The sequence below is a fragment of the Mesoplodon mirus genome (genome assembly GCF_964341445.2).
Source record: "Mesoplodon mirus genome assembly, chromosome: 19".
Lineage (NCBI taxonomy): Eukaryota > Metazoa > Chordata > Mammalia > Artiodactyla > Ziphiidae > Mesoplodon > Mesoplodon mirus.
Genome location: NC_138995.1, coordinates 7,800,750 through 7,816,227, shown reverse-complemented (window position 1 = coordinate 7,816,227; position 15,478 = coordinate 7,800,750). Strand labels below are relative to the sequence as shown.

General features: G+C 42.2%; 1 protein-coding gene across 1 annotated transcript in view; it reads right to left on the bottom strand.

Annotated features, from left to right (window-relative positions):
* The window catches only part of CDYL2 (chromodomain Y like 2), a 179,859-nt gene extending 164,639 nt beyond the window's left edge, over positions 1-15,220 (bottom strand). The window contains exon 1 of the mRNA XM_082606028.1: positions 14,858-15,220. Within this exon, the coding sequence (XP_082462154.1) occupies positions 14,858-14,881 (24 nt within the window). The 5' untranslated portion in view covers positions 14,882-15,220. The remainder of the gene's footprint in view (positions 1-14,857) is intronic.
* Positions 15,221-15,478: the final 258 nt, after the last annotated feature.

Genomic DNA, 15,478 nt, shown 5'->3' with positions numbered 1-15,478 from the left:
TTAGAGAACACCATCTTGCCCTGTACTAACACGCTTCCCACAGCACGGCAAACTGCCTACTTTCTTAACTATGTCTTGCACTAGACCATAGGTCCAGGGAGCACAATCTCATGTTTCTCTAGTATAGTGCCTGGGATATATCTGGTGTTCTATTTACGTGAAATGAGCAAATGAATGATGGTGTTATGAATTCAGCCACATCTACACCTCTCTTCACCATCCAAGAGATGCCGAAAAGGACCCACATCTTTGGAAGCTAAATGTGTCTCCAATACTTAAGATCTTTGCTCATTACCATGCCTGAACCATCCCTTTTCAATTGATCAGGCTGCAAGAAGCCATATAAACTCCTTTCAAGGACAGTTTAAGCCCCTGAAGAAATGATCTTATGTGATGAGGAATGACTTCACATAAAAGTCTATACTACTTGAAAACAAGCTGATATCTACCCACATGGGATAATTTAAAATAACTTTCAAAAGCTGGGAGAATCATACACCCATTCAATATTCCTCAGGTGCCTACCATGTGCCAAGACATCAATTCAACTCATCCGATATATTTTCTTTGATGATATTTTCCTCTGCAAATACTGGTACAGAGATTCAGAAGTTTTATCACTGACCACACGTTTCACCTCAGGCACGGGTGGTAAGTAGGAGAATATGCCACGATAACAAATTGTGTCGATTCTTATGTGATTTTCATAGTTTGTTAATATTTTTAAGCAATCATAGGAAAGAGCTCTCACAAGGAAAGAGAAAGACAAAGATGTCTGAAGACCTTAGAACAGAGCTGGAATGACTTCACATAAAAGTCTATACTACTTGAAAACAAGCTGATATCTACCCACATGGGATAATTTAAAATAACTTTCAAAAGCTGGGAGAATCATACACCCATTCAATATTCCTCAGGTGCCTACCATGTGCCAAGAAATCAATTCAACTCATCCGATATATTTTCTTTGATGATATTTTCCTCTGCAAATACTGGTACAGAGATTCAGAAGTTTTATCACTGACCACACGTTTCACCTCAGGCACGGGTGGTAAGTAGGAGAATATGCCACGATAACAAATTGTGTCGATTCTTATGTGATTTTCATAGTTTGTTAATATTTTTAAGCAATCATAGGAAAGAGCTCTCACAAGGAAAGAGAAAGACAAAGATGTCTGAAGACCTTAGAACAGAGCTGGAATGACTTCACATAAAAGTCTATACTACTTGAAAACAAGCTGATATCTACCCACATGGGATAATTTAAAATAACTTTCAAAAGCTGGGAGAATCATACACCCATTCAATATTCCTCAGGTGCCTACCATGTGCCAAGACATCAATTCAACTCATCCGATATATTTTCTTTGATGATATTTTCCTCTGCAAATACTGGTACAGAGATTCAGAAGTTTTATCACTGACCACACGTTTCACCTCAGGCACGGGTGGTAAGTAGGAGAATATGCCAAGATAACAAATTGTGTCGATTCTTATGTGATTTTCATAGTTTGTTAATATTTTTAAGCAATCATAGGAAAGAGCTCTCACAAGGAAAGAGAAAGACAAAGATGTCTGAAGACCTTAGAACAGAGCTGGAATGACTTCACATAAAAGTCTATACTACTTGAAAACAAGCTGATATCTACCCACATGGGATAATTTAAAATAACTTTCAAAAGCTGGGAGAATCATACACCCATTCAATATTCCTCAGGTGCCTACCATGTGCCAAGACATCAATTCAACTCATCCGATATATTTTCTTTGATGATATTTTCCTCTGCAAATACTGGTACAGAGATTCAGAAGTTTTATCACTGACCACACGTTTCACCTCAGGCACGGGTGGTAAGTAGGAGAATATGCCAAGATAACAAATTGTGTCGATTCTTATGTGATTTTCATAGTTTGTTAATATTTTTAAGCAATCACAGGAAAGAGCTCTCACAAGGAAAGAGAAGGACAAAGATGTCTGAAGACCTTAGAACAGAGCTGGAATGACTTCACATAAAAGTCTATACTACTTGAAAACAAGCTGATATCTACCCACATGGGATAATTTAAAATAACTTTCAAAAGCTGGGAGAATCATACACCCATTCAATATTCCTCAGGTGCCTACCATGTGCCAAGACATCAATTCAACTCATCCGATATATTTTCTTTGATGATATTTTCCTCTGCAAATACTGGTACAGAGATTCAGAAGTTTTATCACTGACCACACGTTTCACCTCAGGCACGGGTGGTAAGTAGGAGAATATGCCAAGATAACAAATTGTGTCGATTCTTATGTGATTTTCATAGTTTGTTAATATTTTTAAGCAATCACAGGAAAGAGCTCTCACAAGGAAAGAGAAAGACAAAGATGTCTGAAGACCTTAGAACAGAGCTGGAATGACTTCACATAAAAGTCTATACTACTTGAAAACAAGCTGATATCTACCCACATGGGATAATTTAAAATAACTTTCAAAAGCTGGGAGAATCATACACCCATTCAATATTCCTCAGGTGCCTACCATGTGCCAAGACATCAATTCAACTCATCCGATATATTTTCTTTGATGATATTTTCCTCTGCAAATACTGGTACAGAGATTCAGAAGTTTTATCACTGACCACACGTTTCACCTCAGGCACGGGTGGTAAGTAGGAGAATATGCCACGATAACAAATTGTGTCGATTCTTATGTGCTTTTCATAGTTTGTTAATATTTTTAAGCAATCACAGGAAAGAGCTCTCACAAGGAAAGAGAAGGACAAAGATGTCTGAAGACCTTAGAACAGAGCTGGAATGACTTCACATAAAAGTCTATACTACTTGAAAACAAGCTGATATCTACCCACATGGGATAATTTAAAATAACTTTCAAAAGCTGGGAGAATCATACACCCATTCAATATTCCTCAGGTGCCTACCATGTGCCAAGACATCAATTCAACTCATCCGATATATTTTCTTTGATGATATTTTCCTCTGCAAATACTGGTACAGAGATTCAGAAGTTTTATCACTGACCACACGTTTCACCTCAGGCACGGGTGGTAAGTAGGAGAATATGCCACGATAACAAATTGTGTCGATTCTTATGTGCTTTTCATAGTTTGTTAATATTTTTAAGCAATCATAGGAAAGAGCTCTCACAAGGAAAGAGAAAGACAAAGATGTCTGAAGACCTTAGAACAGAGCTGGAATGACTTCACATAAAAGTCTATACTACTTGAAAACAAGCTGATATCTACCCACATGGGATAATTTAAAATAACTTTCAAAAGCTGGGAGAATCATACACCCATTCAATATTCCTCAGGTGCCTACCATGTGCCAAGACATCAATTCAACTCATCCGATATATTTTCTTTGATGATATTTTCCTCTGCAAATACTGGTACAGAGATTCAGAAGTTTTATCACTGACCACACGTTTCACCTCAGGCACGGGTGGTAAGTAGGAGAATATGCCACGATAACAAATTGTGTCGATTCTTATGTGATTTTCATAGTTTGTTAATATTTTTAAGCAATCACAGGAAAGAGCTCTCACAAGGAAAGAGAAAGACAAAGATGTCTGAAGACCTTAGAACAGAGCTGGAATGACTTCACATAAAAGTCTATACTACTTGAAAACAAGCTGATATCTACCCACATGGGATAATTTAAAATAACTTTCAAAAGCTGGGAGAATCATACACCCATTCAATATTCCTCAGGTGCCTACCATGTGCCAAGACATCAATTCAACTCATCCGATATATTTTCTTTGATGATATTTTCCTCTGCAAATACTGGTACAGAGATTCAGAAGTTTTATCACTGACCACACGTTTCACCTCAGGCACGGGTGGTAAGTAGGAGAATATGCCAAGATAACAAATTGTGTCGATTCTTATGTGATTTTCATAGTTTGTTAATATTTTTAAGCAATCATAGGAAAGAGCTCTCACAAGGAAAGAGAAGGACAAAGATGTCTGAAGACCTTAGAACAGAGCTGGAATGACTTCACATAAAAGTCTATACTACTTGAAAACAAGCTGATATCTACCCACATGGGATAATTTAAAATAACTTTCAAAAGCTGGGAGAATCATACACCCATTCAATATTCCTCAGGTGCCTACCATGTGCCAAGACATCAATTCAACTCATCCGATATATTTTCTTTGATGATATTTTCCTCTGCAAATACTGGTACAGAGATTCAGAAGTTTTATCACTGACCACACGTTTCACCTCAGGCACGGGTGGTAAGTAGGAGAATATGCCAAGATAACAAATTGTGTCGATTCTTATGTGATTTTCATAGTTTGTTAATATTTTTAAGCAATCATAGGAAAGAGCTCTCACAAGGAAAGAGAAAGACAAAGATGTCTGAAGACCTTAGAACAGAGCTGGAATGACTTCACATAAAAGTCTATACTACTTGAAAACAAGCTGATATCTACCCACATGGGATAATTTAAAATAACTTTCAAAAGCTGGGAGAATCATACAGCCATTCAATATTCCTCAGGTGCCTACCATGTGCCAAGACATCAATTCAACTCATCCGATATATTTTCTTTGATGATATTTTCCTCTGCAAATACTGGTACAGAGATTCAGAAGTTTTATCACTGACCACACGTTTCACCTCAGGCACGGGTGGTAAGGAGGAGAATATGCCACGATAACAAATTGTGTCGATTCTCATGTGCTTTTCATAGTTTGTTAATATTTTTAAGCGATCACAGGAAAGAGCTCTCACAAGGAAAGAGAAGGACAAAGATGTCTGAAGACCTTAGAACAGAGCTGGAATGACTTCACATAAAAGTCTATACTACTTGAAAACAAGCTGATATCTACCCACATGGGATAATTTAAAATAACTTTCAAAAGCTGGGAGAATCATACACCCATTCAATATTCCTCAGGTGCCTACCATGTGCCAAGACATCAATTCAACTCATCCGATATATTTTCTTTGATGATATTTTCCTCTGCAAATACTGGTACAGAGATTCAGAAGTTTTATCACTGACCACACGTTTCACCTCAGGCACGGGTGGTAAGTAGGAGAATATGCCAAGATAACAAATTGTGTCGATTCTTATGTGATTTTCATAGTTTGTTAATATTTTTAAGCAATCATAGGAAAGAGCTCTCACAAGGAAAGAGAAAGACAAAGATGTCTGAAGACCTTAGAACAGAGCTGGAATGACTTCACATAAAAGTCTATACTACTTGAAAACAAGCTGATATCTACCCACATGGGATAATTTAAAATAACTTTCAAAAGCTGGGAGAATCATACACCCATTCAATATTCCTCAGGTGCCTACCATGTGCCAAGACATCAATTCAACTCATCCGATATATTTTCTTTGATGATATTTTCCTCTGCAAATACTGGTACAGAGATTCAGAAGTTTTATCACTGACCACACGTTTCACCTCAGGCACGGGTGGTAAGTAGGAGAATATGCCAAGATAACAAATTGTGTCGATTCTTATGTGATTTTCATAGTTTGTTAATATTTTTAAGCAATCACAGGAAAGAGCTCTCACAAGGAAAGAGAAGGACAAAGATGTCTGAAGACCTTAGAACAGAGCTGGAATGACTTCACATAAAAGTCTATACTACTTGAAAACAAGCTGATATCTACCCACATGGGATAATTTAAAATAACTTTCAAAAGCTGGGAGAATCATACACCCATTCAATATTCCTCAGGTGCCTACCATGTGCCAAGACATCAATTCAACTCATCCGATATATTTTCTTTGATGATATTTTCCTCTGCAAATACTGGTACAGAGATTCAGAAGTTTTATCACTGACCACACGTTTCACCTCAGGCACGGGTGGTAAGTAGGAGAATATGCCAAGATAACAAATTGTGTCGATTCTTATGTGATTTTCATAGTTTGTTAATATTTTTAAGCAATCACAGGAAAGAGCTCTCACAAGGAAAGAGAAAGACAAAGATGTCTGAAGACCTTAGAACAGAGCTGGAATGACTTCACATAAAAGTCTATACTACTTGAAAACAAGCTGATATCTACCCACATGGGATAATTTAAAATAACTTTCAAAAGCTGGGAGAATCATACACCCATTCAATATTCCTCAGGTGCCTACCATGTGCCAAGACATCAATTCAACTCATCCGATATATTTTCTTTGATGATATTTTCCTCTGCAAATACTGGTACAGAGATTCAGAAGTTTTATCACTGACCACACGTTTCACCTCAGGCACGGGTGGTAAGTAGGAGAATATGCCACGATAACAAATTGTGTCGATTCTTATGTGCTTTTCATAGTTTGTTAATATTTTTAAGCAATCACAGGAAAGAGCTCTCACAAGGAAAGAGAAGGACAAAGATGTCTGAAGACCTTAGAACAGAGCTGGAATGACTTCACATAAAAGTCTATACTACTTGAAAACAAGCTGATATCTACCCACATGGGATAATTTAAAATAACTTTCAAAAGCTGGGAGAATCATACACCCATTCAATATTCCTCAGGTGCCTACCATGTGCCAAGACATCAATTCAACTCATCCGATATATTTTCTTTGATGATATTTTCCTCTGCAAATACTGGTACAGAGATTCAGAAGTTTTATCACTGACCACACGTTTCACCTCAGGCACGGGTGGTAAGTAGGAGAATATGCCACGATAACAAATTGTGTCGATTCTTATGTGCTTTTCATAGTTTGTTAATATTTTTAAGCAATCATAGGAAAGAGCTCTCACAAGGAAAGAGAAAGACAAAGATGTCTGAAGACCTTAGAACAGAGCTGGAATGACTTCACATAAAAGTCTATACTACTTGAAAACAAGCTGATATCTACCCACATGGGATAATTTAAAATAACTTTCAAAAGCTGGGAGAATCATACACCCATTCAATATTCCTCAGGTGCCTACCATGTGCCAAGACATCAATTCAACTCATCCGATATATTTTCTTTGATGATATTTTCCTCTGCAAATACTGGTACAGAGATTCAGAAGTTTTATCACTGACCACACGTTTCACCTCAGGCACGGGTGGTAAGTAGGAGAATATGCCACGATAACAAATTGTGTCGATTCTTATGTGATTTTCATAGTTTGTTAATATTTTTAAGCAATCACAGGAAAGAGCTCTCACAAGGAAAGAGAAAGACAAAGATGTCTGAAGACCTTAGAACAGAGCTGGAATGACTTCACATAAAAGTCTATACTACTTGAAAACAAGCTGATATCTACCCACATGGGATAATTTAAAATAACTTTCAAAAGCTGGGAGAATCATACACCCATTCAATATTCCTCAGGTGCCTACCATGTGCCAAGACATCAATTCAACTCATCCGATATATTTTCTTTGATGATATTTTCCTCTGCAAATACTGGTACAGAGATTCAGAAGTTTTATCACTGACCACACGTTTCACCTCAGGCACGGGTGGTAAGTAGGAGAATATGCCAAGATAACAAATTGTGTCGATTCTTATGTGATTTTCATAGTTTGTTAATATTTTTAAGCAATCATAGGAAAGAGCTCTCACAAGGAAAGAGAAGGACAAAGATGTCTGAAGACCTTAGAACAGAGCTGGAATGACTTCACATAAAAGTCTATACTACTTGAAAACAAGCTGATATCTACCCACATGGGATAATTTAAAATAACTTTCAAAAGCTGGGAGAATCATACACCCATTCAATATTCCTCAGGTGCCTACCATGTGCCAAGACATCAATTCAACTCATCCGATATATTTTCTTTGATGATATTTTCCTCTGCAAATACTGGTACAGAGATTCAGAAGTTTTATCACTGACCACACGTTTCACCTCAGGCACGGGTGGTAAGTAGGAGAATATGCCAAGATAACAAATTGTGTCGATTCTTATGTGATTTTCATAGTTTGTTAATATTTTTAAGCAATCATAGGAAAGAGCTCTCACAAGGAAAGAGAAAGACAAAGATGTCTGAAGACCTTAGAACAGAGCTGGAATGACTTCACATAAAAGTCTATACTACTTGAAAACAAGCTGATATCTACCCACATGGGATAATTTAAAATAACTTTCAAAAGCTGGGAGAATCATACAGCCATTCAATATTCCTCAGGTGCCTACCATGTGCCAAGACATCAATTCAACTCATCCGATATATTTTCTTTGATGATATTTTCCTCTGCAAATACTGGTACAGAGATTCAGAAGTTTTATCACTGACCACACGTTTCACCTCAGGCACGGGTGGTAAGTAGGAGAATATGCCAAGATAACAAATTGTGTCGATTCTTATGTGATTTTCATAGTTTGTTAATATTTTTAAGCAATCATAGGAAAGAGCTCTCACAAGGAAAGAGAAAGACAAAGATGTCTGAAGACCTTAGAACAGAGCTGGAATGACTTCACATAAAAGTCTATACTACTTGAAAACAAGCTGATATCTACCCACATGGGATAATTTAAAATAACTTTCAAAAGCTGGGAGAATCATACACCCATTCAATATTCCTCAGGTGCCTACCATGTGCCAAGACATCAATTCAACTCATCCGATATATTTTCTTTGATGATATTTTCCTCTGCAAATACTGGTACAGAGATTCAGAAGTTTTATCACTGACCACACGTTTCACCTCAGGCACGGGTGGTAAGTAGGAGAATATGCCAAGATAACAAATTGTGTCGATTCTTATGTGATTTTCATAGTTTGTTAATATTTTTAAGCAATCATAGGAAAGAGCTCTCACAAGGAAAGAGAAGGACAAAGATGTCTGAAGACCTTAGAACAGAGCTGGAATGACTTCACATAAAAGTCTATACTACTTGAAAACAAGCTGATATCTACCCACATGGGATAATTTAAAATAACTTTCAAAAGCTGGGAGAATCATACACCCATTCAATATTCCTCAGGTGCCTACCATGTGCCAAGACATCAATTCAACTCATCCGATATATTTTCTTTGATGATATTTTCCTCTGCAAATACTGGTACAGAGATTCAGAAGTTTTATCACTGACCACACGTTTCACCTCAGGCACGGGTGGTAAGTAGGAGAATATGCCAAGATAACAAATTGTGTCGATTCTTATGTGCTTTTCATAGTTTGTTAATATTTTTAAGCAATCATAGGAAAGAGCTCTCACAAGGAAAGAGAAAGACAAAGATGTCTGAAGACCTTAGAACAGAGCTGGAATGACTTCACATAAAAGTCTATACTACTTGAAAACAAGCTGATATCTACCCACATGGGATAATTTAAAATAACTTTCAAAAGCTGGGAGAATCATACACCCATTCAATATTCCTCAGGTGCCTACCATGTGCCAAGACATCAATTCAACTCATCCGATATATTTTCTTTGATGATATTTTCCTCTGCAAATACTGGTACAGAGATTCAGAAGTTTTATCACTGACCACACGTTTCACCTCAGGCACGGGTGGTAAGGAGGAGAATATGCCACGATAACAAATTGTGTCGATTCTCATGTGCTTTTCATAGTTTGTTAATATTTTTAAGCGATCACAGGAAAGAGCTCTCACAAGGAAAGAGAAGGACAAAGATGTCTGAAGACCTTAGAACAGAGCTGGAATGACTTCACATAAAAGTCTATACTACTTGAAAACAAGCTGATATCTACCCACATGGGATAATTTAAAATAACTTTCAAAAGCTGGGAGAATCATACAGCCATTCAATATTCCTCAGGTGCCTACCATGTGCCAAGACATCAATTCAACTCATCCGATATATTTTCTTTGATGATATTTTCCTCTGCAAATACTGGTACGGAGATTCAGAAGTTTTATCACTGACCACAATCACAGGAAAGAGCTCTCACAAGGAAAGAGAAGGACAAAGATGTCTGAAGACCTCAGAACGGAGCTGGAAACACGCTCAAGTGCCTCCCTCCAATATGAGTGGGGCCGATCGTGGCATCAAGCACTACTACCTTTCCACCATCGTACCTTGCCTAGCAATGCTGCAAATTTCAGATGAAGAAGCTACAGAAAGGTTTCTCTCTATACAGATGAATGCAGAGCGCTACGCTCTGGGCCAGATTTAATTTCAGTGAAAATGGTCTCTATTAGAAGAGAATGACGTCTGTGATCTACAGAGAGAAGAAAGAAGCAACAAGCCCAATTTGAAGGCTGTAAAGGATGGACTGACCTGGTGAGGGCAAACACCAGCCAGGTGGAGATTTAACTGAGCTGTATGTTTACTAGATTTGGTTTTGTTTTTGTTCCTGGTTACGAAGTTCCCAATGCTTTCAGCAGTCGGCCTCAATCCTCTTTTTCCCACAAGCCTGTTATTTTCAGTGCGTGATGTGGCAGGACGCAGGGTGCGTATGTGGCGCTGTCGCGGAGACACCAGTGTTCATCAGTGCAGCAGCACAGATTTTTTTTTCACATCTTTATTGGAGTATAATTGCTTTACAATGGCGTATTAGTTTCTGCTCTATAACAAACTGAATCAGCTGTACATATGTTCCCATATCTCTTCCCTCTTGCGTCTCCCTCCCTCCCACCCCTCTAGGTGGTCACAAACCACCTAGCTGATCTGCCTGTGCTAGCAGCATCGATTTTTAACTAGAGTAAATTTCTTTCAACAAAACTAAAATCCTATTATTATTGCTATTTATTTTATTTGGAATGAAATGAAAGCAGTATTTTTTAATATATATACACATTATGCACGTATTATATAAACATATATATGTATATATTATATACGTATGATATAAACACATACATATTTATGAGATATGGATACATGCATGCATATCAATCCCCCCCCCAAAAAACACATGGCACATTTGATCCTTTTAAGATAAAACTTTGGGAAATATAAATCAACAGAATGTTGACAAACATCAGGAACTGACACTGCTAAGTCCATCTCGATAAATTTCAACTTGGCCACTACTGACCTTCTCTATAGACATACAGCACTCTCTTTGAACATTTCTGCCACCAAAGGGGAGACCTCCTCCATGTCAGCTAATCACACAGGAGAGAGTATAAAATACCACCCAACAGCCACAGGGAAAGCCACATGGTTGAAGCTTAGATGCATTCAATGAACGCATCTTTTAGTGAATAACCGTCTAGCTCTCTGGAAGGTGAATCACTCAAACTTCCTTTCAGAGAGAACTGAGAGCCACCCCTACACATGGTACTACCACCACGGAGAGACCACAAGCCAGAGCAGAAAAGAGAACAGAGAGCAGTGCTCAACACAAGCATAACAAGGTCAGCCAAGGTACTTTATCTATACTTAAGTCAGTCTTCTGTTCAGTGATTCAGTAACAAGTATTTGAATGCGCAAGGACACAGAGATGGACAAGACAACTGGGCTCCTTATTCCACTGATTACGTCTTCCTGATATCCAAGCATCTTAGTGAATGTTGACAAGCATCCTGGGGCTACAAACTCTAATGCCTACTGGAGCCAGATAAGTAATTTACGAGTGAAGTAGAAAGGGTACCTGGTAAGAGGGAGCACTGGGTCAATTATAAACTAGACATCACATGCCCCATCTAAAGACATTCAAATCCAATTCTCTTATCTACCATCAAGGTGAGGCAAAACACACAGCTAGCCTAGACGTGGCTCACAGATTACCATTTCATGACTCTTACGTTTAGCAAAATGTAGACCAGAGCATCTGGATAAGGAATTTCATTTTGCATCTAGATTATCTGATTTTAAAATGCTCAACCCCTATTTAAGATCACCTTCCTATAGGTGATGGCTATGATATACCGGACGATGATGAGAACCCTGCTATAAGAGAAATAATCTATCAAGAACCAAAATTTTGGAAACTGAGCTTGATTCCATATTTCTTCATTATGACTGAAGAGTGTCATTACATAAACAAAGTTTTCATTTGTTGGTGTCTTTAAAATTAGCACCTATTCCTTAAAAGATGCTATTCAGGGAAGGTTTACTCTTTACAATTTCATTGTCTGAGGCACCAAAGAGAAGTTGAAGAATTTCTACAATCCAAATCACATCTTCACCATAAAAGGTCAAGGACAGTGTCAGCAGACACACAGGTGAAATAAATCAATTACAAATGTAATAGTTCTTGCCCACTCAAAATGTGGGTTCTTGGTTGGAGGTTACAAGAAGCCATTTTATATACCCTTGAGTATAATATTTAATTAAAGTAATATGATAATTGAGAATGGTATCAGTTTTCCTCTTTTTTTTTTCTTTAAAGGTCAATCAATGTACTGGATATTCCAAGATTTGTCCTTAAATCAACATCCTATTTTTTACACACACAACAGTTTTACAGTTACAAATATATATGCTAATGGACAGTTAGCACTTCTTAATTGTTTTTAAAGCTAAATTTGGTCAACAAATTCCTCAGTATGTGTTATGTAATGTAGACACAGGCTATAAAAATGTTGACATTGGTTATATACTCGTAATGCAATTTAGCCCTTTTAGTAATGACTGTGCAAATAATCAGCCACAGGAAAACTATTTTACATCTAGTACAATTACCTACTATCACAGAAGTAATTATTATTATTGTCTTGTTTACTGAACTTCAATAAGAACTCGCTGAGGTGCTAAGATACTTCCAAGGCAGGTGTGAAAACTCCCCTCTTAACAGACTCATCTGGCAACTATAATTACCCATGTTAAGGAGGGCATTTCAGATGATCATTAAACAAGAAATTATCCCCAGAAGGTTCATAAGTTCCAAACTTTAAATGGAGAAATACTGACAGCTCCTAACGTGTCCTCTTAATTCCCTCTTGATGCAGCTTTTCACCAGGCAAGGTCAGCAGCTCTAAGATGACTCAAGATCAATGGGTAGAAAAATCCATACTCCCAGCGAGATGAGCTTTGCCCCTGAACAATATCTACTTTTGGCCAATGTCCTAATCGTGCTGGTTATACTTCGGGAAGCTCAAACATCCCATTTTACTGTGCTTCAACTTTCTTGGTTTCAGAAATTGCTCCACCATCTTAAAATAGGCAAAAGTGCTTGGATGACCCATTGGGCACAATCTTCCAAAGTTCTTCACCAGGTCTCTACCCAACTTCATCTTCTCTGTCAGCACAGGGATGAGGAAGGCAGTAGAGTAGAGAAGAGGTCAACTTGGATCATTCTTTCAAGGAACCCAGGAACATGTTAGCTGGATGGTTCAGCCCCAGCAAATATCATGGGGTTTCAGTCAGTATGTTCACCAGCGCTGTGGTCATCTGAATGCTTGAATGGGGCTGGAGGTTATGCTTCCAAGGTGGCTCACAAACACAAGCTTGCTAAGCTCGTGCTGGTTGTTGGCAGGAGGTGTCAACTCCTCACCACATGGACCTCTGCATAGGACTGGAGTGTCCTCTCATGACACCTGAGCCCACTAGTGGTCCATGACTGCACCTCACCAAGTCCAGAATCATCCAAAAGACCCTGGATGCACAGGAAGCTGAGATGCTACCTTGCCTGTTCTCCACTCTTCCTCTCTCACACCCGCCAGCAAATCCACCATCTGAAAACGCTTCAGCTGTCCAGAAAGCCCAGAGGAAAAAGCTCACTGTGGGTGAATCACCCCTGTGGTCTCCTACCCAGAAGGCTAATTCCACCCCTTGGGGTGCTCATCTCAATTTAACCAAAAGCCTTGAGAACTAGAGCTAGTGTTCATCGATTTATGTGCAGGGGAGTCCAGGTCCAGGCTGAACTCTGACTTGCTTCTTGGAGGATCAGCAGGCCTTCGGGTTGAAGATGGCAGGTCTCTTAGCTTCCTTATCCTGAACCTTCTCTTGGGGCCAACAGCTCTTTCGGGCATTCTCCCCAGGGAAAGGGGGTTGCTTCTTGTTTTGTCCACTTGTCGGGAATCCAAAAGCAGTAACTGTTGTATCCAGAGCTAGTAAAACCTAACTCCCAGAGGCCACGGCTATTTCTCCACTGTTTCAAAGACGCCAGACTAATGTCTTCCTTGAGCACTTTTGAGACGCTTTCAAAGTATCTGATGCTGGCCACTAACCTGTGTGGACCTGGAGACAGGTATCCACCGAGGGTGACGTAGAGCGTTAGAAGCTGGGCTCACATCCCATGTCCTCTAGCAACGTGCTACCACCCACCTCCGCCTTCCATGTGCTCTTCCTTCCACCGAAGGCCCTCTACAGCGCCCCCTCTCGCCCCCAGTGAGCACGACACCCGCAAGGACCGCCCCCACGCCCCAGCCCCGAGCCCGTGGCGGGGGCAGCAGGTGGGAGGAGGGCGGAGGTGGCCTGGTGGCCCCGGGGAGCAGTTTGGCGGGTGCCTCCCGAACTCCCCACCCGGCCGCCCCCCCGCGGCCGCCCCCCCCAGGACCCCGCCTCGGCCCGGCCGGGCTCCGCTCCGTCGGCCCGCCTCCATCCCCTCCCGCGCCCCCGGCCCAGCCCGGGCCGCGCACCCCCGGGCCCGCACCCCCGCCGGCCGCCGCGTGGCCCCCCGCATTCCCGGCACGTCTGGCGCCGACTTTTACCTGTACTTTCTGCACTCGAGGCGGCTCGTCGGGCGAGAAACACCTCCCCGGGACCGCTACCTCCCCCGCCCCGGCTCCGCCCGGCTTCCTCCTTCCCCTCCAAGGCCGCAAAGTAGATGGAGTAAGAGAGTGTGTGTGCGAGAGAAAGAGAAAGAGGGAGCGGGCGCGGGCGCCGCGGGAGGGCGGGCGGGAGGAGCGCCCGGCCCCCGCCGCCCTCTGGCCGCCGCCGCCGCCGCGGGCTCGGCAACTCCGGCTCGCGCCTGGCCCCGGCCCCGGCCCGGTCCCCGCCGCCCGCCGCCCGCCCGCCGCCCGCCGCCCGCGGGCTGGGGCCGGCCCGCGCACCCACGTCCCCGTACCTCGTAAAGGTCCCCAGAAGCCATGCCAGGCTGCGGAACTTGGCTCGCCGGGTGTGCGCGTCTTCTCGCTCGCGCCCTCCGTGCGTGTGCGCGAGGGGGGCAGTGTGCGCGTGTGTGTGTGCGCGCGTGTGTGTGTGAGTGTGTGTGTGGTGTGTTGAGTAAACTGTGTTTTTGCAGAATGACAGGCTTGGGGGCTGCCTATGCGCAGAATCAGAGCGGGCGGCGGCGGGGCTGGCGTAACCGGCAGCGGCGGCGGCGGCGGCGGCACGAGCGCGGGCAGTAGCGACGGCCGCGCAGCGCGCCCGAGAGGCACAGACGCGGCCCGAGCGCCGCGGCCCCCACGACCCGGCGACCCGGCGGCGGTGGCTGCGGCGGGCAACGGCTCGCCCCGGCGCCGCCTGCAGGAAGCCGCCCCGCGCCCGCCGCCGGCCCGGACGCTGCTGCCACTGGGCGAGTCCCCGCCCCCCGGGAGCCCGGCCCGGCCCCCCGGGCGGGGGGGGCGGGGGCGGCTGCCCGGCCGCGCCCCAGGGGACCAGTCCCGGAGCCGGGGAGCGCCCGGGCCCGCCCCGCCGCCCCGGGCCAGCCCCGGAGGCGGCCGGCGGGGCACCCCGGGGGTGGCGG